This window comes from Falco peregrinus, chromosome 1 (genome assembly GCF_023634155.1).
Source record: "Falco peregrinus isolate bFalPer1 chromosome 1, bFalPer1.pri, whole genome shotgun sequence".
Classification (NCBI taxonomy): Eukaryota; Metazoa; Chordata; class Aves; order Falconiformes; family Falconidae; genus Falco; species Falco peregrinus.
Window position 1 is genome coordinate 128,749,387 of NC_073721.1, and position 24,164 is coordinate 128,773,550.

The 24,164-nt window shown below is 55.3% G+C and overlaps 1 protein-coding gene across 1 annotated transcript; it reads left to right on the top strand.

The window, feature by feature from the left end:
• Positions 1-4,902: 4,902 nt before the first annotated feature.
• STRA6 (signaling receptor and transporter of retinol STRA6) lies at positions 4,903-22,580 on the top strand. Its single transcript, XM_055813352.1, has 18 exons — positions 4,903-5,089; positions 9,805-9,955; positions 12,270-12,348; positions 12,785-12,870; positions 13,037-13,176; positions 13,345-13,511; positions 13,653-13,778; positions 14,612-14,679; positions 14,826-14,902; positions 15,625-15,686; positions 15,961-16,141; positions 17,049-17,124; positions 17,195-17,328; positions 18,561-18,678; positions 18,879-18,980; positions 19,810-19,973; positions 20,503-20,640; positions 20,973-22,580. Exons 2-18 carry the CDS (start codon positions 9,831-9,833, stop codon positions 21,149-21,151), a joined length of 2,022 nt encoding a protein of 673 aa, XP_055669327.1. The 5' UTR covers positions 4,903-5,089; positions 9,805-9,830; the 3' UTR covers positions 21,152-22,580.
• The last annotated feature ends 1,584 nt before the right edge of the window (positions 22,581-24,164 follow it).

The window sequence follows — 24,164 nt, forward strand, 5'->3', positions numbered from 1 at the left end:
GGGACAGAGACGGGATCTGGAGATGAATCCTCCTTGAGAGCAGGGACCTTGCAGGTCTCTGCCCTGGAGCAAGCCCTCCTGGCAGCCTGGGGCAGGTTTCTGAGCCAAGCTGGCTTTGCTGCCCCACTCCCCCTCTCCAGTGGGGAAAGTGCCTGGGGGTGCCCCCGGGTAATGTGGTGGCTTCACACCTCTGCAGGCAGCTTTCAAAGAGAGCAAAAAACCAAAAGAAATCCCTTTCCCTGAAAAAGCATCCTTCAGTGTCGTAGGGAGATGCTGAGAGCTTTCCTGCCCCTGTGCAATGGCAGGGACAGGGGTTTTGAACTTCCGTTTGTTTGCTGAGAAACCAGGTAACTAGATGCAAAGCAGTGGCTGCCTTCCAGCAAACAGCCCAGAATATCCAGGGTGATGCTGAGCCATGCAACAGACGTGTGCACGCAGGGTGTGTTGGGGGTGTGGGTGCACCCCTGCAGGTGGGAGTTGATAGCTCCCTGAGCCCTTTTCCTTGGGACATTCACTACGCAGGGACATGTAGGATGTTGCAGAGCCTCTGGGAGATGCTGGTGCTGAGGACAGTGCAAGCCATGCCAGTTGCTCCCATATGTTGCTGACCCCCGTGAGGCAAACTGGCTCCTCCTGCACCCATGGGCTGTTTGCTGGATTTCCCACTGATGGGACTGGTTTGTCTCTAAGGAAAGTTTTTAGCTGGGTTTGCTTGTGGCACAGGGTCAGGCAAGCCAAGGGAAAGGAATGGGATGAGGCTGGGGAGCAGTGCTTGGCTGTTAGTTCGGCTCCCAAAAGGGACAGGGGCCATTCACTCACCTAATCCTAATGCCTGGTGACTTTGAAGACAGGCCCGAGGTAGAAACTGCCCCATGACCTGAAGTGTCTGTACAAAAGAAAAAAAGCAGCTGAAAACATTCTTTGCATGCACAGCTTGGAGATGGCATTTGCAGCCTGCCTGGGAGCTCCCTGGGCTTTGGGCACCGAGAGGATGACCCAGGGCTGGGGTCTCACTGCCTCAGTGAGGGCTGGGGATGTCCTGGGAGGTGTGGTGGGGCTGCAGAAGGGAAACTGGGGCTGGTGGGGTGCCTGCATGTGGATCGGGAGCCTCTCAGGTGTACGACCTGAGTCAAAGCTGGCTGCAAAGGGGGTTTGGTCCAGGTCTGCTTTCCTCCAGCTCAGCATTGTGAGCTGCTCTTTCCCACCCAGGAGTCCATGCTTCTGGCTGGTGCAACTGGAGCTGATCTCCCTGCCTGCTAAACCTGCTGCCAAGCCAGCTGAGCATCTGGAGGTTAGTCCCACCACGGATATTTTAGGACTGACATCAAGGGTGTCAATGGTCTGGGGTGGGCAGGAGCTGGAACAGCAGCACAGGCTGATTCTCACCAGGAGCCCCCTGCCCTGTCATGTCTCATTCCCCCATCGCGCTGAGATAGCGTGTTCCCACAGCTTTTGGGACGTTTCCTGTGAAACGTGAGCCGGAGCCGGGCTGGCAGATGGCCCTTCTCTAAGACAGCTCTGCACTCCATATAAAAAGCCACATTCCAGTCTCTTCACGCTGGTGCAAACTTGAAACAACAAGATTATCCTTGGGGGGGACAGGTTGGGGGATAAAACACCATGTGAGACCCTGGGGCATAGAACTTTTTCTTTTTTCTAGTATGGGAGCAGCCCTGGGACCTGTGAGGCATCCAGCTGAGACCTGTACCAAAATCACTGCCCCCAAGAATCCCTTTGGCTGGGTGCGTGGGCCACAGGTGGACTCACTAAAAATAAATCCTGGCCTGCCACACATCCCTGATGCTTCCAGGGAGGCTGGTTGAACCTCCTGGTCCTTCCGTGGTTTGTATTTGGGGAAGAAAACTGCAGGTTGAAGCCTTGCCTTGAGGTGCTGAATACAACCTTGGCTGGTGCGTTTAACCTCCTGCTGTGGTGAGGATGTTGCAGAGGTCAGGGTGAGGGCAGGAGGGAAATGAGTTATAATTCAGGGGCTTTGGGGCACTGAGTTGGGTTTAAAGCAGAGGAGCAGGGTGCTCTGTGTGATGCTAAGCCTGAACTGGTGAAATGGGGCTACAGGGGGATTATTCCCCTGCCAGCCAAGCTTGTCGGGAAGAGTGCTAACGTCTCCAGGGTGTTTGGGTATGCTGATGGCTGGATTGCTTCCTTGAGAGGGCTGAGAGCATAAAATGCTTTTAATGCTGTTGGAGGAGTTGGTGGTTCTTCCCCCTGATGGCTGGAGACCACTCAGTGCTCCTAAAGCAGCGCTGTGTTGGAGCAAGGTGCTTCTCCCAGCTGAGCCTCGGGATGGCTTAAATTGTGTGTGATGCTGCTCTGAGCTGTTTCACCCATAAAATCATGGCAATGTGGGCTGCTAGTCTCATCTGGAGATGTCACCGTTGTGCTGATGCGCAGCTGAGACTCACTCCGGCCCCCCCCTGCACCTCCATACCGTGGTGGGGAGCCTGTGCCACTGAGCTGGGCTTTGCTTCCCTGGGGTGCAGCGGCAGGGTGCCTGGTGATCCCACCCTGTGAAGGACCACAGCCTGGTCCTCAGCTCCCAAATGCTTCTGAAAGTTTCCTCTGCCTCAATTAAAACCCTGCCAGGCTCTAATGTGGGGAAATGGAAGCTATTTCATCCTTAACTAGCCTGCTTAATTTCCTCTCCGCCCTTGTGCAAACACATTACGGAGCCACTGCTAATGACAGCATCATCAAAGACTAATTTTCCCATAATCTAATCTAAGGCACAGTTCATTCATGCAGCATGTTCCCAGCTGTGCCAAAGGCACACGTGTGGCAGGTCTGGAGGTGCCACCTCCATAGTGTTAACGGAACACAAGGCACAGCCAAACCTGGGGCTGAGACCCTCCCTTGCCCCCCCGGCCCTCAAATACCAATTTTTATGGCTCTATTGGGACTGAGGTTGATTTATGGGATGGTGTGAGGTCTATTTATTTTGGCAGCCTGTGGATTTTTTGTTCTGTAAAATCAAAGGTGGCCTTTGATGGCTGGAGCTCTGCCTGTGTAATGAGTTCAAGGTTTGGGTCTGGAAAGCTGAGTAATAATGATGGGAACTAAGTGTTTTGGCCAAAGGTGGGTTCCTGCTGTCCTTAGCTCTTGTTCCTCCACATAAAAATCCTTTCCCTGAGGGAGGGGTCCCCATGGGCACAGTGATTTGTTTGAGGCTGCTGGGTTGTATCTGAATCTCAACGCTCCAGCACCTTACCCAGTGCTACAAGATACAAGCGGCTCAGGACACCGATGCATACAAGGAGAGCATGCTTCTGCAGAAGCAGAAAAGGGATTCGAGAATGACCTTACTGTGTGGGGCAGAGGCCAAGGATGCCTGTAGAGAGGGACTCGTAGCGCTGGAGGGTTTCAGCACCCTGCAGCTGCTGCTCAGGACTGGGAGAGGTGTAAGAAGCAGGAAAACCATCCCATCTCCATGCTTATCCAGTGAAAGCAGCATCATCTGGGGATGCCACCGAGCTCTTGGTTCATCTATACCTTGTAGGACCTTTCCCAGCCTGGTCCCTGCTGCCTGCACCGCTGCTGCCTGAGAAGAGGGCAGCAAACCTTGGCAGGGTGCAACATCAGAGCCTGGGTGGAAACCCCATATCCAAGGCTTGTGGCTGCTTTCCTAACTGCCATTTTGGGGTTGGAAATGACAAACTGCTGGAATACCAACTTTTTGCAGGATATTCGAGTGTCTTGAGATGTTTTGGTAGCAACCAAACCCTTCCAGGGCTACTGTGCATCTGTATAATTACTTTGCTAAGATCAGGATGGATATCGCTGGAGTATCTTTGTCTAGGAGGGACCCACACACCCCCAAATTCTGAATTTCAGCCCCTTCCATCTCTGCTAGCCCTTTCCCCAGTCCCTCAGCTTTCCCAGGAAGCACCTCTGGGATTCAACAGCAGCATTTCTCATTTAAAAACAGTCCCAGGGAAGGGAAAAGAAAAAAAAGAAAAAAACCCCAACCAAACCAAAAACCACCAAAACAACACTGCAGGTCATTTTGTTCAGCATTGCCACAAGCTTTTGGCTAAAAATTAAGCTAAATCTTCAACCTTGATTAATTTTCCTTCGGTCCACTTGTTGTCACATGTGGACTGTGTGTTTATTTGTCCAGATTATATTCTTTTTTTGCAAGCTGCTGTCTCCTGGGCTGTGTGTAGCTGGTGGGAAGGATGTGTTGGCCAAGGAGCAGATGGATAAGGGCAGCACAGCAAAGCTGCCTGCTCTTCCCAGCTGCCTGCACCACCAGGGCTGGTTACTCCTGTCCTGACCGCTGCGGCAAAGCATCCCCCAGTTCACACCCCAAGATGTTTTCCATCCCTTTCTCACCTCCTCCAGGCTGTTTTCCATTGCTGTGGGGTGGTCACTTGCTGCATAAGCCCTGGGCAGGATCTGGCCATCTCCAAGGAGCTGTGGGGAGGATGCTCTAGTGATGCTGTCCCCAAACCAGTGACACCTGCCCCCAAGTTTGTACCAACCCAAAACTTTCCTTCCCTGTTCCCACCCCTGGGAACCAACTTGTACCAACTGAGCAAAGGATCAGGCTCAACTGATTTACACCAGTAGGGAGCTGGCCTTTTGATTTACCCCAGGAGGAAGCACAGCTGTTTGCATTCCTTAGAGGGGACACAGCAGCATCTCAGTCCCTGGGCTACCCCCTAAACCTTGGCACAGCGGGGTGGCGGGAGCAGCTAAAGCCCAGCTGAGCTGCCGGAGAGCTGGGGAAGAAGGGGGCTGGGTCAAGCTGCCTCCTCTCCCGAAAAGCTCTGCCTAATCAAAGGGAGAGCGGAGCACGGGGTTGGTTGTTTTTAATTTTCTAAACCCCAGGGTGGCCCCCAGCCAAGGCCTCCTGGCGATGGAGGGGATAAAGTTCCCTGAGCCACCGCGAGCCTCCGCTCACTCGCCGCTGGTGCTCTGAACTTTGCCTTCAAGCTTGCATGGCTGCATCCGCACCCAGCTCCCGCCAGCGGATGCTGTAGACCCCGCTTAGCAAGGCCACGCTTCTCCCAAGACCCACACCAAGCCAAGTGCCCGGGTGCCTGGCGAGGAGGTCGCTGGCTGGAAGCAGGTAACGGTTTTTTTGCCGTCTTTCCTCTCCCCCCACCCCTTTATGTTGTTGCTTCTTGCAAACTTGGCGTCATGGGGAAGCCGGGCTTAAACGAACCCCGTGGAGTTGTTGGTTGCTCCAGGTTGTAAATGCGAGCTTCAGTTTGCAGCCTGTTTGTACTGGGGCAAATCCTGCTCTGGGGTGCAGGACCCCCCTCCAAAAATCCGAGCTCTGCCTTTAAGCTTTAAGCAGGGATTTCACCCCCTTTTGGGAAGCAGTCGGGGGGGGGGGGGGGGACGGGGGGGCTTTTCCTGGGAGATGCTTGCTCCCCCTGCAGCATCGCAGGAGCGGAGGATACGGGGTGCTCTGCTCTGAACCCCCCCAGCATCACAGGAGCAGAGGATACGGGGTGCTCTGCCCTGACACACACCCCCAGCATCGCAGGAGCGGAGGATATGGGGTGCTCTGCCCTGACACCCCCCCAGCACTCTTTTCCGTGCTGGCAGATGACCTTGTCAGCAAGTTTTGGTCCAATCCTGCAAACTCCTGACTTTTCCCCTTCCCCTGGCTTGTGGGGGGGCTTTGTGTGCAGCAGGTGCCTCTGCCTTTACTTGGAAATGAAGGAAGGGGGGCAGGGAGGGGGGAAATCAGGAGCCTAAAAATAACCTTAAACAGCCTCTTTGGCTTAAATGTTCACGCTGCCTTTGCTTTTAAAATGCAAAAGGGGCTTCTCTGACTTTCTGGCAAGCGTGTTTATGATCTCCGTGGTGGATTTATTATCTGCAGGCTCCAGCTCTGCAGAGGAAAGGGTCTGCGAGGAGCTGTGGGGCTCCACAGCTCTCCCCCAGGTGCTGGAGGTTGGGGTGCAGGAGGGATTTGGGGAATGGGGTGAGAACAGGCCTCCCCATGTCTGATCTGGCAAGAGGGAGGAAAACACCGTCAGAGTGGGATGGCTGGGTGGGATGAAAAACTTCCTGTGGACCTTTCCCTGCCCAGGCAGGGGCTTTTCCGAGGGGATGGGGAGAGCTCTGGGCTGGGGTGAGGTCAGTTCCCCAGCCACCGGGCTTCCCGCACCAGCTCACCAGTGCAATGAGTTTGGTGTTCTCAAACCCCTGGGGCTGAGCCTGTCTTGGAGGAAGGGTGGGCAGTGACTTCCTGGAGGTCCCAGCCTCCAGCTGGGTGGTCCAGGGTGTGCGTGGGCTTTGCAGCACTTGTGGTTGGGGAACTTGGAGACAGCATGGGATCTTCACGCTGGAAAAACTGCTTTTCCAGAAAGATGATCAAAGTCTTCAAAAAACTCTGGGCAAGGGCTGGACAGGGCATCTTTGGAGCTTGGATGGCTCCAAAGTCATCAGTGGAGCGAAGGGATGGGACAGGCTGTCCCCTTGTCCTTCCTAGCTGAGCACAAGTGCCTGCAAACCAGCCTTTCTCATCTCATTTTGGGGCTGGGACACTGACTTTGGGGCTGAAGTTGGCTGGCTCGGCTTGTGCTGACGTGAGATTGGGCTTTGCCTCTCTAAGCATCACCTGAAGCTGCTAAATCCACCTTTGGGAAGGCCATTCTCTCTCTGAGGTCCTCTAAAGCCATTCCTCTGCCACCTGGCTTTGCAGGGACCAGCCCAGCAGCCACCATCCAAGTGGCGATTGAATTAGAGATCTCGCTTAAACAACTCTCTCCCCTCCCTGCCCTGGCCCAAGGGCTCCCTGAACAATTGTGAAATGAGATCTTTATCATTTTTATTAAAAGCTGTACACAAGGCATCACCATTAGGCTGAACGGGAGGAAGGAAAGGGGGGGGTAATTCCCTTATGCCCCCTCCCAAGTTTAATTCGTAGTGGTGGGATGCAAAAGCTCCCCAGAGAGTGATGGATAGTGGGAAATGAAGAATATGAAGGAGCTTTATTGAACCCATCAATCTCAGGCGAGGCTGCTGCGATCAAAGGCCCCGGCTGTTCCAGCAGAGGTTACCAGAGGAGCACAGAGCTCAGGTTTCGGGGAAACCCAGGGCACGGGGGGGCTGCAAGGCCGGGATCTCGGGCAGCCCCGGCAGAGGAGCCAGCACCCGCCGAGCAGGGTGGAGGGTGGTGGCCTTGCCCTGGCTGGGGATGCTGATCCCGCTGAGGTTTTGGCACACCTGCCTCCCCTCCTCCTCCTCCTCTGGGACACCGGATTTGGGATTTGCAGCTTGTGCGGGAATAGGGGGGGTAACTCTTCCCTGTTCTGCGGTGAGGCTGAAGCCCTTCATCATGTGCCTCTCCCCAGCTGAAATGCCCACTGGCAGCAAGACCTCTCCTCCAGCACAGTGCCAGCCCTGTTGGCCAGGACAATAAGAGGGCCCCCTGGGGTCCAGGCTGGGATGTCCCCATGCCTCACCATCACTCGCTCAGCCTTGCACTGCCATGGCTTGCCTGATGGTGTCTAGCAGGTGTGCTGGAGGTGCTGAAGCACCTCCTGATTTCTCCAGACCATTCCTGAATGGTGACCAAGATGTTGCCACCCTGCTTGGTGGACCACAAGAGGAGACCTTCCCCTGGAGAGAGACAGCATGAAGATGAGTATGAACATGTCGTAAAGGTGAGAGAACTGGGCTGGAGGACTTGAAGATCACCTGGTGCTGGGACAGTGCTGACCCACCTTGGTCCCATACCCAGACAGAGACGGGCAGCAAAGCCCTGAGGTCCAGATGTGCATGATGCTCCGAGCAAGGATGTGCTGGAAAGGGAGCTGACATGTCACCACCCGGGGAGCTTGTCAGCTTGATCTCGTGATGTTGCTGCTGCCTGGCATGGGTTGAGGCTGCAGCTTGCCCGGCAGGGCTCCCTGAGGGCTGCCTGCACCGTGCCTCTCACTGAGCCTTTCTTTTCTTTCCTTCCTGCTTTTCTGTGGCTGCCATGTCCCCGAGCGGCTGCAAGTCAGGGCACGGGCAAGGTGGCATCTGCTGGCTCGTTCAGAGGTGGATCCCATGGGGTAATGCTGCATGGCTGGGATGGTGGGTAGGTAGATCTTTCTTCTGGTTGCGATTCTTTGGGTGACCCCATGGGGAGGTGAGACAGGCATGGGCAGTCCCATGGTGGCTTTTGGAGCTGGCCATTCATCTGAACGCTGCTTGGCAGGGGAATCGGTATCCCCAGAAGGATGCGGCCCTGTGCCAGGGCTGGCATGGCTTGCTTTACCTGCCTGAACCCCACCCCCAATTCTTCCAAGCCCTGCCAGCCTTTAGTGACCCCACAGGAGGAGAAAGGTGCTTGCAGGTGTGTGTGTGCTCGCTGCCAAGAACTTTACTGGCTCCTTCTACCTTTTTAAGGAGTGCTACATTCCTGGGAGGTGAGGTCAGAGCTGCTTCCCTGCACAGGCAAAACCAAGGGATGGCTGGAGAGTCGATGCCTTGAAGCTGGGACATGCACTGGGTGCGCTAAGGATGAGGCCTGGGATCTGTCTGAGTTAGACGGTCAACTGGGGCTGGTGGGATCTGTCCTTCCTCTGCTGGAGCCTGAGCTGGTGGGGAGAAGTATGGTGGTGGCACCCTGACATGGACCAAATGCTGGGGTGGGGGGGACCTGCTTTCTACCTGAGTTTTGGTTCCCTGAGAAGAGAGGTGAAGGTCCCGGGTCTCACAAGGGAGTCCTTGGAAGGGACCCAGAACACAGCTGGGGATGTGATACCCAGTGGATCATCAGGCCATGGGCAGTGTGGCCATGGTGGTGAGTGCCACTTGTCTGTCCCAAGACGGGGCTGCCTGCAGGGCCACAGCCCTGATTTGGGGAATCTCTTTGAAGCTGACACGCTGCATCCATCACAGTCCCTGGTGAACACCAGCTGTACAAACAGCAGCCTGGAGCAGAGCTGTCAGCTCAGCCCTCCACCTCCTACCCATTCCCTTGGAGCTACTGAGCAGCCCTGGGGGGTTTGGTGACATCCTGGAGCTGTGGGATGAGGTGTCCCCAGGTCCTGGGCTGGTTCCTGGGGCTTGGAGGTTGCGCTGAGCATTGCTGCCTGGCATTTGGGCACTGACTTTCAAATAGCTATGGTAGATGAGGCATGTTGCAGCTTGTGTGATGTAGCTCTGGGACAGCAGCAGAGGGTGTGGGGCTGTCTGGGCCAAAGTCATCAAAAAATAATGGGGAGAAGGAGAAACAAGAGCTTGTTGGGTCTGGCACTGCGACAAATCCTCCTTCCTTTTTATTGCTACAAAGGGAGAGGGGCTGAGGTTTCCTCCCAGGGCTGGGAGAGGCTGGATGTTGTGTGGGGCATCTGGGTGGCACAGGGGGACATTGGGGTTGCAGGTCATGGGCTCCTCAGCCGTGATGAGGTCTCGTCTCCTCTTTGCCAGCCAGCCTGTGCTGCCAAGCCCAAAACTTGACCCTTGTGCCGGTTTCAAGTTGTTGGCGTAAAAGCTGTTAAACAACCCAAACAAAGGCTCCAAGTCTATCAGCATCCCGCGGCAGGCAGGGAGCAGCTGGGGGACTATTAGGTGTGCCCTGAGCACTCGGGTTGTGCTGTATGGGGGGTGCTCATCCCTTCTCCCTCCCTCCCTCCGAGTCCAGATAAAAGCTGGATCCTTGGAGGCACAGCTGGATTTTGAAAGCTCCCAGTGCCCCGCCCCAGCTGCGGGAGTGACCTGAGAAGATAAAGTGTCTTGGCTCAGCGCCTCCATCCCTGCATTTCCCAGGAGGACCCACCTTGGGAAAGCCTGGTTGCGTTCTGTCTCCAGCTGCCTCTTGCTGTCTCTCTCCAGCCCGTGGAGGGAGGAAGGAGACAGCCATGGCAGCCAACGGCTCTGCTGGGATGCATGAGGCTCTGCTGGACAATGGCTTTGCTGACTCAGAAGACCTCGTTTCTGACTGGTACATCTATGAAACCATGGACCCGGCCGTGCCACAGGATGAGTAAGTGTCCAACCCTGCTGGTGGGTGCCACATGTTCCCTGTCCCTGCTGGCTTCACCCTGAGTGGCTGCCAGCCTCCTGCCCAGCTGCTCTATCCCTTCCGTAGAGCAACATCCTCTGAGCTACAGAGCCACGATTTATTCCTGAGTGGGAGGTGATTAAAAAGCCTTGTTTCAGCCTCCTAAAAATGCTTCATTTCTTTAGGGTACTTCTGGCAAGAGCTGGGGTGAACCCTGCAGCAGGCATCTCTGCTTAGCCTTCCCCAAAATGCAAAGTGCATGGTGTTAACCTGCTGCCCTCATCCCTCTGAAGCTCCCAGAGCCTTTGCTGGCCTAGACAGGGCTGCTCTGGCTCCACGTTTCTGGGTTTGGAGACATCCCCATGACACAGCCTTGCAAATCTGTCCCCTGCCTTAATCCCACCCCAGTTCTCTGCAAAGCAGCTGTGCAGATCTCAGCTAGGGGTGAAGGGAGTGAGCAACGGGACAGGGCTGGGATGCTCAGCTGGGTCCTTGCATGGCATGGTGACTCTGAACAAAATAAGGCTGACCATCCCTGGGCTTCCATGGATGTCCTTTCCCCCCCAGCCCACCCGCAGCTGGTGTATCAGTGTGTCCTGTAAAGCCTATTCCCTCTCCATCCATGATGGTTCACGCTTTAACTGAACGTACTCTCAAGAGCAGTGCTCTTCATCCCATCCTAGCTGAGCACCCTTCCCAAGGACAAGAGGAGTGCTATAGGGAGGGGAAGCTGAGGCATGGAGCAGTGGTGTCCCACAAATCTGGAAGCTGGGCATCCCAAGGCCCATCTACCATCATCTATTGTTCCTCTGTTGACTTAGTCCTCTGCGGGTGGATTTTATACCACTCAGTTGACTGATACCTAATCCTGAGGGCAAGCAGGAGGAGATCCCAGCAGTGACCAGCCCAAAGGGTTCCTCCTTGTCCTTAATCTTCTGCATTGCAAAACAGCCTTTGCAATCTCCTTGCCTCACCCTGGTTTTCCCAGGCGAAGCCCCACTTGCATGACCCACACCTCTGCTAGACATTTCTAGGTTATTTTCTGGGTGTCCTGCTTTGCAGCAAGCCGTGGTCAGTGAAGAGATGAAGGCAGCCTCAGGGAGTTGCCCATCTGATGGCTCCTGGATGCTCTGGATTTAGAAGCTTAAGCCCTGGTGGTACCAGAAAGGTTTTGGTATTCCTGTGTTCTCAGGTTTTGGTATTCCTGTGCTTTCAGTCTTACAGGCGAGCGCCCTCGATTTCCAGAGCCTGGATATTTTTTAGCAGCAGGAATTTTCTGGTCTACCCAAGGCCAGCTGTTGGCAGAGAAAAAAAAGGCAGAAATTGGAGCTTTGTTAACAACAGCTGGTCCTATGAAGCCTTTTGTGGCAGGCTGGTGACCGCCTCAGACATATGATGCCTGAGAAATCCTGATTTCACTATCGGACCCTTGCTGGTGGGAGCTCTGCAGCTGGTCTCCCATCTCTGCCCACCCCACCAGCACTGTGGGGGTTGGGAGGGCATGAGGGCTCCTGTGGTGTCCCCCTGGCAAGTTATGGGGCTCAGGAGCTTCAGCTCCCTGACACAGGGTTTTTCTACCCATGGGTGAAGGTGGCTGGGCATGGTCATGCCTGGCCATGGGGAGAAGAGGGCTGCTGCAGCAAAGCAGGGATTAAGGAATGTGATGGAGGCCAGAAAGCGAATAAATAAAACAAAGGCTGGCATGTCTGCTTGGCCGGCCTTGGCTGGCCAGGGGATGCAGCACTTGGACCTCATCCTACATGCACATACCCCAGGCAGCCACCACCTCTGCCAGCCCCCCCAGCTCTGGGGCTGGTCCATCTCCCATAGGAAAGGCATCAGAATACCCTACAAGGGGTCTTCAGCCTCCCAGCTGACATGTATTAAGCGCAGTGCCTTAGGTAGTAAGGACAACTGCTGCTTTGCAGGCTGCATCCCTTGAAAGGGCAGAGCCAGAATGGATATGGGGGTAAAAGGGGTAATGGGGGGCTTCATCCTTCCTTGCTGATCTCCTGTTCAGCCTCAGCATCCTGTACATGCAGGGAGGTTGCCCAATCCCTGTGGGGATCAGCTCGGGGTCGCTTCCGGGTGTTATCTCTCTCACTTGATCATAAAATCATCTTGTGAGGGTGACTTCATCCCTGGTTATTGCTGGTTGTGTAAGGCGGCTCTTCAGAGGTTTGCCCCATCTCAGCATCACGCTGCCGTGTAAATGGGCATTACCCCGGCATCTCTGCTTTGCCCTTCTGGGACTGAATACAACCACACATGATTATTTTTTTTCCCCTCATTCTAGCATGTTTCCCAGCACAATCCCAGACTGCGACCCCACCATTTCTCCCAGACTGTATCACATCTGCATGGCACCCGTCTCCGTAAGTAAGGAGTCCCACGGGGTAGGTTATCTGCCCTGACATCGTATTTGCTGTCCCCCCAGCTTGGGTCATGCCCATCTACCCCCAAATAGCAGATCTAGGCTCTTCAGCTTGAGCTGGAGTGAGGTTTGAGTTGGGATGCTCTAAGAGGGGACTCACACATCTCCAGACTTTGCTCCGTGCCTGTAGTCAATGGAAGGTTTTGATGCATTTTTATTTTTTCCCAGCACGGTCCCTCTGAGGCATTTAGAGCCTGTAACTCATCAGAGCAGCTTGATGCTGCTTCAGCCATGTCTGCATTTAGGATGTTAGGTGGAGATGGTGTCTCTGTGGAGGCTCCCATCACATAGCAGCACGTCTTAGCGCCCCCCTCCCCCCCCCTCCCCCGGGCACCCCCCCCATGGATTTATTGTTCCCTTGATTGGGTTTCTGGCAGCTGGCTGTGCTCGTGGGCTTGTCCTTGCTGGTGAAACGCAGACGTCTCCACCAAAGCTGCTGGAATGGTGTCCCAGGACTTCTCAGGTATCTTGGCCCTGCATCCCAGTCCCTGGGGTCCCTGTTACCCTGCAGCCAAGCAGATGGAGGGATGCTGGGGTGCAGCATGCAATAAACCAGCCCTGGGGCAGAGGACGGTGGGGACAGGGTGCCCATGATCTGGTATTGGGCTCATTCTTTCCTTGGCTTGCAGCCCAGCCAACTTTCTGGAGGAGGAAGGCAACCAAGGGCTGGTGGCCGCGGTGTTCGGCATCCTGTTCTCCTCCCTGTGCGTGCTGGTCTTGGACAGGGATCCTCTGCCGCTCATCACCTACTCCTCTCAGAGCACCCGGGGTAAGGCGAGCACCCTCCTGGCCCATGGGCACCACACTCCTCCCCACCCAAGAGGTGTGCAACTTCAGGTGGCACCCTGAGCAGCCTGTTCACCCTGGTCCCTCCTGAGCATGCTGCCTTCTCTTGCCTGTTTATCTCTCCCTCCTCACATCCCACCGTACTATCTAGAGTACTGGAAGATCCTGGCTTTGCTATACTACCCAGCCTTCTACTATCCCCTGATCGCCTGTGCCACCGTCCGGCACAGGGTCAGCTACCTCATGGGCTGCCTGCTCTCCTGGTGCCACTGCGTGGTCCACATCTGGCAGAAGGTGGATTGTCCCCAGTCACCGAAGGTACGTGCCCCACTGCATGGAGAGGGAAAGGGGGGCTGGCGTGGCTTTCTCATTGCCTCCTGTAAGTGACATTAAGGTGTCACCAGGACACAGCTCCCAGGGTGGGGTGATGCCATGTGTGACATCTCTTCTTCTCCCCAGATATACAGGTACTACTCCACACTCTCTTACGTCCCCATCATCCTCTGCCTTGTGCTCTTAAGCCTTTGGTATCCATCCCTGCTCATCAGGAGCTTCACCGGGCAGGAGGAGACCTTGGATAAGGAGGTAATGAAGATCCATGGGGCAACTCAGGGGCTGGTAGCATGGGAGAGCCCCTTGATGGACCTGCATGGCTATGGGAGCTCTCCTGCCCCACAGCCCATATGCCTTGGGGACTGGGAGAACTGGGGTGGTCCCAGGGCATGTGTTCCCCACTTTGTTCTGGTACCAGGAGCTGCCTCCCTTCTGTCCCTCTGACAGCACGGGTTGCGGCTCTATTTATCTTGCTGGATTTGAAAAGGGAGTGAAAAATCCATCTTTGGAGTAAACTCCTTAGTACAAGAGGCTTAAGGCATCAATGCATCCTGTTCAGGCTGGGACTGGGGTTGCCTTGTTTTCCTGGCAGGCTGGATAATCCCTGGCCTTTTGGGAAATGCTGAGGCTTTGTTGGGAAGAGAGGAGGAAAAACGTACTTAAAAAAAAAAAAAAAAGTCAGCCCAAGCATGGACTGAAGTGACCCCAGGGCACTTGCTGGGAGCTGGCTGATGGGAATGAGGGGTTTCAGCTGTCCTACCAGTATGCCTGGTTCTGGGCTGCTTTGTTGACAGGAACAAGGCGGATTTATTTCCACCTTTGCAGTGCTGGAAGATTTGCTGCCAGCATGGCTCTAACATGGTGGCTAGCCAAACAAGGGCTGAGAGCCCATCCCTGGCAGAGGGTGCTGCAGGGCATTGTGCAGGTGATGGGTGGGTAACCAGGGGTAGCAGAGCAAGGAGGTGGCTGCCAGGTGGGATGTAGATGCTCTGGCCACCCAAAAGGCAAAGTCACCTCTCCCTGCCCTGAGTGCCTGAGCTCATCCTTGTGCTCAAATCAGGCAACTTATCGCTGCTATCCTTAAGGTTACAGGGAGAGGTTATTATAAGAAGTACCTAAAGGCTGTCCTGTCCAAACGCCCTCAGAAGGGGAGGTAAGGATGACTGACACCTTCCCTGAGCTCTGCCTGACCAGCAGCGCCTGTGCCAGCCCTGCCTGGCTGCCCGCTGCCTGCAGCAGGGGCACAGGGGTTCCCTGCTCCCGAGGGACATGCTTTTCACCCTCTCCTTCCTCCTCCAGCTCCTCGAAGATAGAAGAGAGCCTCCTATCAAGGGTCCAGACATATTTACGCTCCTACATCTACACTCCTGAGGAAGGTAGGCTGTGGGCAGGCAAGGGCTGCGCTCTTGGCTGCAGCAGCATCTCAGCAAACAGGCTGCCTCCCTCTCCCCAGGGAAAGCAAATGCCTTTCTTGGCTCCTTCCCCAAAGCATCTGTGCCACGGCAGCTGCCGCCTGCCGCACGTGCGACGCCTTGGCTTTGCACAAACTGTTGTGGATTGGGGTGGGGAGATGGACCCCCCCACCATGGGGGCACCAGGTGGACTGAGGCAGCCAGGTTCAGGCTTGGGTTGTGCTAATATCACAGCCCGATGCTTGATAAGGCTATGACAAGGGAATAAAATCTACAGTAAGTGGATAAAATCCCTAACAGCCCAGGAATGGGGAGCTACTCCTGGCCCCCTCTGCCCATGGAAGCAGTGTGGGGAGAACTGTCCTGGGATGCGGCTCCCCATGCAGCAGGCACCCAGCTGGTGGGACTCAGTGCTGTGGGCACACGAGGTTTCACAGCCTTGCGGGAAAGGAGGATCAACAGGAAGGAAATCCATCCAGCTGAAGTACAGAGAAACGGCTCCCAGCCATATATCCTTGCAGGATTTCCCCAGGGAAATCCCAATGAATATTTGACTTATGCCCTGTTCCAGTGCTCTCCCCCCGGGATGTTTGCTTTGGCTGCTGGGTTGGGTGGATCTGCAGCTGCTCCCTGTGATCCCAGATCACAGCTCCTCTCCAATACAACCCTCCAATTCTGCCTTACAGGTTTCCGGATCCCGCTAAAGCTCGTCCTGTCCATAACCACAGCCGTGATTGCTGTCTACCAGGTGATGCTGATGGTTAAATGCCAAGCAAAGCCCCCTCTCTGCCTTCTTGGCCGTGTCCTCCTGAGGCAAAGGAGCCCAGAGGTCATTGCCACACCACAGTTTTGGCTACAGGGATGGTATTAACGTGCCTCACGGTATTACCATCCCTCGGCTGAGCCGCAGCAACCGGCCATGTGCTTCCAGAGCTCAGCCAGCCTTAAGTCTTTAAGCTAAGGCGATGGCTCAGCAGTGGGATGCCATGACCCAGGGCTCACGTGGCACTGCTCCCTCGCAGGTTGCCCTGCTGCTCCTGGTAGCTGTTGTCCCCACCATCCAGATTGTGCGGGCGGGAATGACGAAGGACATCGTCGTGTTGTTGGTCCAGTTTGGCTTAGTGCCCTCGGAGAACCCGGCTGTCCCAGGTGACATGGAGAAGGAGCTCAACACCGTCAAGTACTACCTGTGGTCACTGGAAGGTGGGTTCCCAGACAGGTCCTGCAATCACAGGTGATTTTTGGAGGATTTCAGGACTTAATTAGAGAGATTTCTAACCCAGAGGGTGGTCCAGGAAACTGGCTGGTGATGGGGCGGCTTCCAGGGGGACTTAAAACCCAGCTGCTGGAGCCAAGACATGAAAGGCAGCCGCGTGATCCTGGTGCCGTGCCAGGCATCTCCGAGCAGCCGCCTCGTGCCAAGATGGCGAGGCAGGGAGAGTCGGCAGCACCGCGCTGCAGATGCTGCCCTTCGGGTGAGGGCTTTGATATGTGCTGGAATCGAGCAGATGGCCCCCAGCCCCCTGGATAATTGAAAGCCCTGGATGGGGAGGTGCGGGGATGGCAGGGGTGCCCCCCTTCTCCTGCATGGCACTACCTTGGGGTACCACCAACCCTGGGGTGTGGTGTGGTGGCTTATGGCTTTTCCCAAGTCACCAAGCTTCTCTCATCCTCTTTGTTTTCCTGATATCTCCTTCCCTCCTCACAGACCTCCTTCCCCACTCTTACTTTCTTTCCCCAGCTTTCCCCTGTTCTGAGATCATTTTCCTAGGTTCTCTCCGTCACACTGCCTGCTTATCATGGCTTGCTCAATGATTTTTCCAGTGCTGAGCTAGCTGAGCTGCTTGTATTTCCCCTGGCTACTTGCTTCTCTCCTTCCCTTTCACTGTTGGCATCTGTTCATGCCTACCTGGGAGATGGAGAACCCTGTATCGCAAAGGGGGATATGGAGGGAAACTGAGGCACGGTGCCCTGCTGGGGGGGGGTGTCATCCATGCAACCCCATAACTCAGCCCCCCCGCAATGCTCCTGAGATACATTTTACAACAAAATCCCATTGCTGGGGCTGGCTGCAGCCCTGACCTGGCTATCTCCCCCTGCTCCTTCGCAGTCTGCTACATCTGCTCGCTGGTGCTGTGCTGCCTGCTGACCTGCGCCATGCTCCTGAGGACGCTGGTGATGCACAGGTACGGTGTCCTCACTCCTCTGGCCTTGACCTTGTCACTAAGCTGGGATGCAGCTGGTCTCTCTCCCCAGGAACAACCTGAAGGCACTCTACCAAGGGGCTGTGCTGGATGTTTTCTACAAAGCACATATCCTCCGCCCGTCCCGACAAGCCATCGTCTGCTGGATGAGCTTTGCCAGCTTCCAGACGGCTTTTGCCTGCCTGGGTAAAGGGTGCTGGGGAGCATGAGGGGGCGGATGGGTGGTGAACCCCCACCTTGCACAACCTACCCCAGGTTTAAGCATCTCTTCCCCCTTTCTTGCCCCGTTTTTGCAAAGGGATGGCTGTGAGGCTTTTGTTCCTCTTTCCCCAAACACAATCTGTCCTTCCACGGGAAGGGCCATGCTGAACACCAAATGGTCGGGAAGAAAATAAAAAAAGGCGGTGGGGAAATAATGACTCGTTTTGGCTCAAGCCCAAATATTTTGATTTGAGAAGCTGTCGCAGCATCTCGTGCAAAGGACTGTCTGTCTCCTCCAGTCCCTGTCTTCATATCCTGGGTGCTCCTTGCTGTGCATCTTCCCCAGCACAGCCCAGGTATCCCTGGCTGGGAGGGCTGGCGAGCCCATGAATGGGTGGAGGATGTCAAAGGGTTAGAAATCTTCACCCCACCATGGTTTGGAGACATTTTAAGGCCTCTCTGGCCCATGGGAAGTGACTCTAGGCAGTGGCTTCAGTGATACATGGACAACACCCAACCATGTCAGCACCCTGAGGCTACACAGGAGAGTGCAGCTGAGGCTCCAGGGGGTTGATAGAAGGGGGGGTGAGGGGGTGGGGCACCAGCTCTGTTGGTGACCACCCATCAGGAAAGTGGACCTATTTCTGCAGGCAGATTGCAGAGATTAGTGTGGAGGTAGGAGCTGGGGAGCACCCAGGAGCCCCTTGTACCCCTTTGCCAGTGAGGAGCAGCTTTCCTTCGGCCACCCACTCGGTGTATCCCTGGCAGAGCTGGCTGCATCTCACCATGCTGCTGTGAATCTACCTCCTGCTTAAAAATCTTGATTTTCAAGTCATTAAAGCAAAGCAGTGGAGATGAAGCACGAGCTCAAGCACAAGAAACCACAACTGCTTCTGATCTTGGTGTGATTTATGATTAGAAATCAGAGCTCAGGCTGATTTTTATGATGAGGCATCATAGTTGCAGCCTCGAGTGATGGCTCTTCTCAGCGGGGATAATGTTGGGAGTGATAAGAAAGGCTGAACTTGTAATTAAATCCCGCGCAGAGCATTGTGTTTGGAGCAGGGGAGGCAGGTAAGGATCTTGCAAGCTCTTTATGGGATTAAAATGAAAGACATGCTCAGCAACGAGCATGGGTTTGGGGAATAAGTGCAAGAACAAGAACCACTTCTCCAGCCTTCCCCACCACAGTTTCTGTCCCTATATGTCCCTTCCAGGTCTCCTCATCCAGCAAGTGATTTTCTTCATCTGCTTGGTGGGGCTTACCTTCCTCTTCATCATCCCGCTCCAGTCTGGCACAAACACGCACCTCTTCAAAATCATTCAGAACATGTGGTGAGTGCACCCAGCCCTCGGGGGAGGGAAGACCCAAGTGGGTGCCATTTCCATGGCCATGGTGTGGTTTGGGGATACTCTGTCAGAGGGAGGCTCTACCTTGGGCTCTTTCAACTTTTCTGGAGGTTTCTGCTGCCTGGGATGGTGTCTCATGCTTGAGACCCTCCTGGTGTCCAACCTGCCTCTTCCCTCCCATCCAGGCCCTTCTGGTTGACCCTGGTTGTTGCCGTCATTGTGCAAAATTTGGCAGCTCACTACCAATTCCTGGAGCAGCATCCCCTCCGGAAGGAGCTCACCAACAGGTATGGGGATGTGGGGGGGGTCTTCAGGTCAGAGCTGACCTTCCTGAGGTCCAGGACTGTGTTGGGTTTACATGTGCCCCTGCTGTTGTGGTGTTCTCTGTGCTGTGAGCTCAAGGGGGAAAGCCTGTGGGTTTGAGGGATTTAAGTGGCTCCGTGTTCCCAGAGAGGTTTCTTTAGGTGCTATAGAGGGCCATGGTCCCTTTACAGCCTTGCTTTTGGTGGGGTGAAGCTGGCGAAGTCTGTGCTCTGCTCCACCACCCGTATTTGCAAGCCTCAGAGGAAGCCCAGATTCCTCAGGATCAGCTGGACCAGCTCACACACTGCCAGCAGATGTGGTCCCTCACTCGCGCATGGTGTCACTGCTTAAGCTGTCTCCTTACATTGAAGACCAGGATGACAGACGGATCTAGGTGTCCTGCTCCACCCAGGCACGGCACTTCCACCACCTCCATCACTTGCCCAGCACAGTGGGGAGGCTGCTCTAGGCTTTTCTGGCCTCCATAGGAGCTGATGTTCTCCATCCCAAACCACCAGCCTCACGCTCTGGCTCATTTCTAAGTCTTCAAGGAGAAATGGAGCCTCTGCATGTGCTGGGTGCTGGGGGCCAGGCTCTGAAGTCCTGACTGTGCACCATGCTGTCTCCTCTGCAAGAGCCTGGGAGGGTGTTTGCTTCTCTCCATGGGATGGAGACACCTCAGATGGGGACTGTGTCTGCTGAGGAGTCAGGGAAGGGTGGGAGGCTTATTTTGGCAGGTTTCTCTGGAAGGGAAGGGCCCTGCTTCCCATCCCGTGGTGTTTGTGTTCCTTACTCCTCCTTCTCCACCCGCAGGCGAGCTCTCTACATAGTCACCTACCTGCTCTTCCCCATCAACATCCTGGTGGGCGTTTTGGCTGGGGTGTGGAGGATGGTCATTTCTGGCCTTTATAATGCCATCCACTTCTGCCAGCTGGACATCAGCCTGCTGAACCGTGGCGTGGAGACCTTCGACCCAGGTAGGGCATGGCGGGGTTCCCTCTGCAGCATCTCTGTGAACGTGAGAGCCCTTCTCCCACCACCGAGCTCCTGAGGGACAGCGCCTGGGGCTCCTCCATCACCTGGAGCTGCCAGGAATGAGGGTGGCTTCAAACCACCTGCATTCAGAAATGGGCAGGTGAGACAACTGGAGCAAGTGGCTTCTGATGCCCTCTTTGTCCTGCTTTTCCATCCATGCCCAAGGGCAGGTGATGCCCTTCTGGGGTTCCCCTGGGCTTCACCAGTGGCCAGACCCTGTTCTCATGGGTAGCAGACCCTCCCTTCTCCTGCACTAAAAACAGCAGGGAGAGGACCTCAGCCCTTCCTCTGCTTTTCCTGATGGGATTTTGGGAGTAGAACTAATCCCCAGCTCTGAAAGCAGAGCAGCTCTGACAGGGTGGAGATGGAGCCTGGCAAATGACCCTCCCCTTTGCTCCAGGGCAGGAGGGAGGGGGGAACCATGAAGTCTGGCCCCACCATATGCATTTACCATGGGCTGTGTTCCCCCAGGCTACCACACTTACTGCCACTATCTGAAAATCGAGGTCAGCCAGTCCCACCCGGTGATGAAAGCTTTTTGCTTGCTGCTTCTCCAGCTGGCCAGGCCAGAGGGGCCACCGGGGCTCCGGGCAAGCAACGTGGAAGAAGGTGAGACCTTCCCACCACCGCTGGGGGGATACAAGGCCATTGCCATGGGGCAGCATCGGGGTCTCTTCTGCGGGTTTGCTGCTCCTCTAGAGATGCTGGTGGTGCCTTGGGGTAAAGGGACCACTGGGGGCTGTGGCTCTGGTGCCCTCCACTTTTATGCCACCTCTGCTTGGTATGTGATTGTCTCTCCCAGGTGCTTCTCCTGTTCCTCTGCCCCATGCAAGGGCAGGATGGGGCTCCTCTGCTTTTGTCCCAGGGTGTAGATGACATCTGGGCAGCCCCAGCGAGGGGGAGCTGGGGCTGAAATTTCCCCCCCTCCTACCTCCTTTCAGGCATCCAGCTGATGCAGCCCAAGAAGACTCCTCCAAGCAGAGCCAGGTTCAAGCAGAGCCGAGCCCGCTGGTGGCTGGCCTACACACTCCTCAACAACCCCTCGCTGACTGCTTGCCGGAAAACTGCCCTCTCCAACCCCACAGCCAATGGCACCCAGCTCAGCCCCCCCAAGCCCTGACCTCCAGAGAAGCCCCCCACCTCTCTCTGCCTCCCACGCACCCTCCCATCCCATCCCACCCCTGTCTCCCATTGACTCTCCTCCTGTGCTGTAAGGAGTTTCAGGCACCTCTCGCCCCTTTCCAGCCTCTGGTCTGTTTCCAGTGGTGACAGGGGCTGGTTTTGAGCTCTACGTCCATTCTGAGCCACTACCAAGGTCCAGAGGTAAAGATAAACAGGTCACCTTTAAGCCTGACCTGGATGGAGGGGGGTTGATGAGCCAAGCTAAACCTTTCAGGCATCTCAGAAACTTCTTAGGAGCCACTCCTGCAATGAGCCCACCAGTTCTCAACTGTTGCCTTGCCGACATGTGGCAAGGCAGGCACAAGTCCCCAGCACCAGGGCAGTAAGGAAAGAGGGAGAAGGGTGTGTGTGTGCATGTGTGTGTGTGAAGGGATCTTCACCCAGACTGAGCATGAGGAACTACCTGCATCTCAGCGCGGTTTCCCTGTGGAGAAGGTCCCCACTGCCAACCCCATCCCCAGCTTCTCCCTTGCAGGTCTGGTCCTGGCTCCCTTTGGACATTGTACCTAACCCTGGGACTTTTTTCCTCCAATTTTGTGAAGGCTAAAATCCCCATCTGCTCCTGCTCTAGGCTGTGAAGTTGCAGAGCCATTTGCTTTCTGTCCCCTGTAACATCCCCACTGATGCCTCTTGCTCTGCCCGCCCCACCCCCCTTACCCCCCTCCTTGTGTTTAAAGCCAGCAGCTCCCCAGGGCTGGTGACCCTCCAAGTGAGCTGAGCTTGAATCTATAGAAAGCAGTTTTATACCTCACTTGGACATGCTGAGTCGGGGAAGGTTAATAAATCACATACCTCATTCCTATGCTTGGGGTGTGCTTGGTCTCTTGGCCATTCCCGCATAAACCAGACCTGGCAGGAGGGACATGAGGACTATTGTAGCCATGTCTCCGGGTGGTGGTTGGGACTGACCTTGTCAGAAGAGGCTTTTGTGGTAGATCTGCTTGACCTGGGGGTGATGGGACCAAATCTGTCATCTTCCTCACCACCTTTGGGAAAATTTAGTGCAAAGCCCATCAGTTTGCTTTCCCATCAAAATGTTTGCCCCCTAAACCACAGCTCCCATGAAGGAGGGGGACTGCAACAGGACATTTGGTGGCTAAATCATGAAAGGCATGCATCCAAGGTGTTGCTGGATCACCCTTTCCCACCATGTGTCCCTTGAAAGTCCTGCCTTTGTTGGCTGGAAGGGTGCCTGGTGTCAGTTATCCACTGCAGGCAGCAAGCAGGGCTCTTGGCAAGTTGTTCTGGCGGCTCCTCGCTCTCCATCTCAATACCATCCCAAACACGTCAGCCTTGCTAAAGCAGCTGCCTTTGAGACTGTGCAGCCCACCTTGCACAGAGCAGGGCTGCTGGACCATCCCTTCTGCTCAGTGGGGTTTGAGCCCCTCACTCCAGGGATCTCCTCTCTCTGCAGGCTTTCAAGGACCCTGTGCCCCCTCGCTGGGGTGAGCAAAGCTGAACCCTGCGCTTTGGGGTTTGCCTGGAGTGTCCTGGCATCTCCCCACAACACTGAGGCTCCCTGAGTGGGAGCTGTCCCTTTCCCCAGGAGCCTGACCCCCTCCTGTTCTATCCCAGGGAAGGGGGGGTGTGTGTGTGTCCCTGCCTCCACCTGCTGCCTGCCGGTGCTGCCCCAACAGCCACCCGGTGTGCTTGGATGCTCAAAACCCTGTCACATCCACTGCCCACTAATCAAATACGATTAAAACAACACCGGTTTGGTTTGGATTTGATTTGATAGTATTTGATTACTGTCTGGCACATAGTAAGATGTCACCAAACTGGTGACAGCAGTGGCACCAGAGGCAGGTCTGGGTTGTTTTCTTTTCAAGACAGCAGGAGCCCAAGGTGCAGTTCCTGCTGCTTTCCAGCTCTGGGCTTTGTGGTGTGTGTGCTTGGGTTTGTGCGTCTGAGCGCAGGAGAGATGCAGTGCTGGTGGGTGCTGGGTATCCTGCATATACCCAGGGATGCCTGAAAGCAAGGGCTGTGCCTTTCCCTCGCAGACCATCCCAGCCCAACTCCAGCTTCCGAGACACACTGGGGCTTTGAGTGCAGCCCTGGTAATCCCTAAAATCTTTGGCAGCTCTGGGCCATGGGTGGAGCTGGATTTCGGCATCTGTTTACACAGCCCTGCCCAAGGCGTCCTGGAGATGTCTTGGCAGGCAGTGGGCTGGGGCCGAGGTGAGAGATGACAGCCCTGGGAGGAAGGCAGGAGGTGGCTTCATTAACTTTCTTGCTTTCTTTCCCTTCTTTGACATAAGCAGGGTGTCCTGGGGGGGTGAACTGAGCTGCTCTTCACGCGTCTTCTCTTAAACCCCCAACGTCGGGTATGGCCATGGGATAGCTCTGCCCCTGCGTAGCCGCAGTCCCCTCCACCCACCCCCTGAGCTGACAGTGAGGTGGTGCAGGGAGCTGATCCGGCTGAACACAGCCCTTAATGAAAAACTGCCCATGTGGGGCATGGAAATTCAGGTCTGGGTCGTGCTGGGGCTTTGCAAATGGGAGAGACAGAGAGGAGCTGATAGGGGTTGTGGCATCCTGGACATGCACTGGCCAGTGGCCATGGTGGGTCAGGATGGTGAAACCAAGTGTGATATTACCTGCAGCATCCAGCCCTGAAGTCATGTGGCAGGGTGCCCTGTTTGTTATGAATGAGTGATGCTTAATATTGCTAATAATTTGTCATAAAAGCAATGAGTGAGCTGGTGAATGTGGAGGAATTCGCCTTTCTGGTGACAAAACAGCCACGCACCAGGGAAGCCGGGGGGAGCAGTAGTTCTGCAATGTGGGCAGAGACTTTCAGGCATGGCTTAGGGCTGCTGAGAGCCTAAATCTTATTTTTTTTATCCTTATCCCAAGCTCCATACCCTTTTACAGGAATAAGCTCCTGTACCCCCCCTACTCCAAGTCAGGCAGGGAGGGAGGACCCCGGCTGGGATAAAATTGATGTTAGA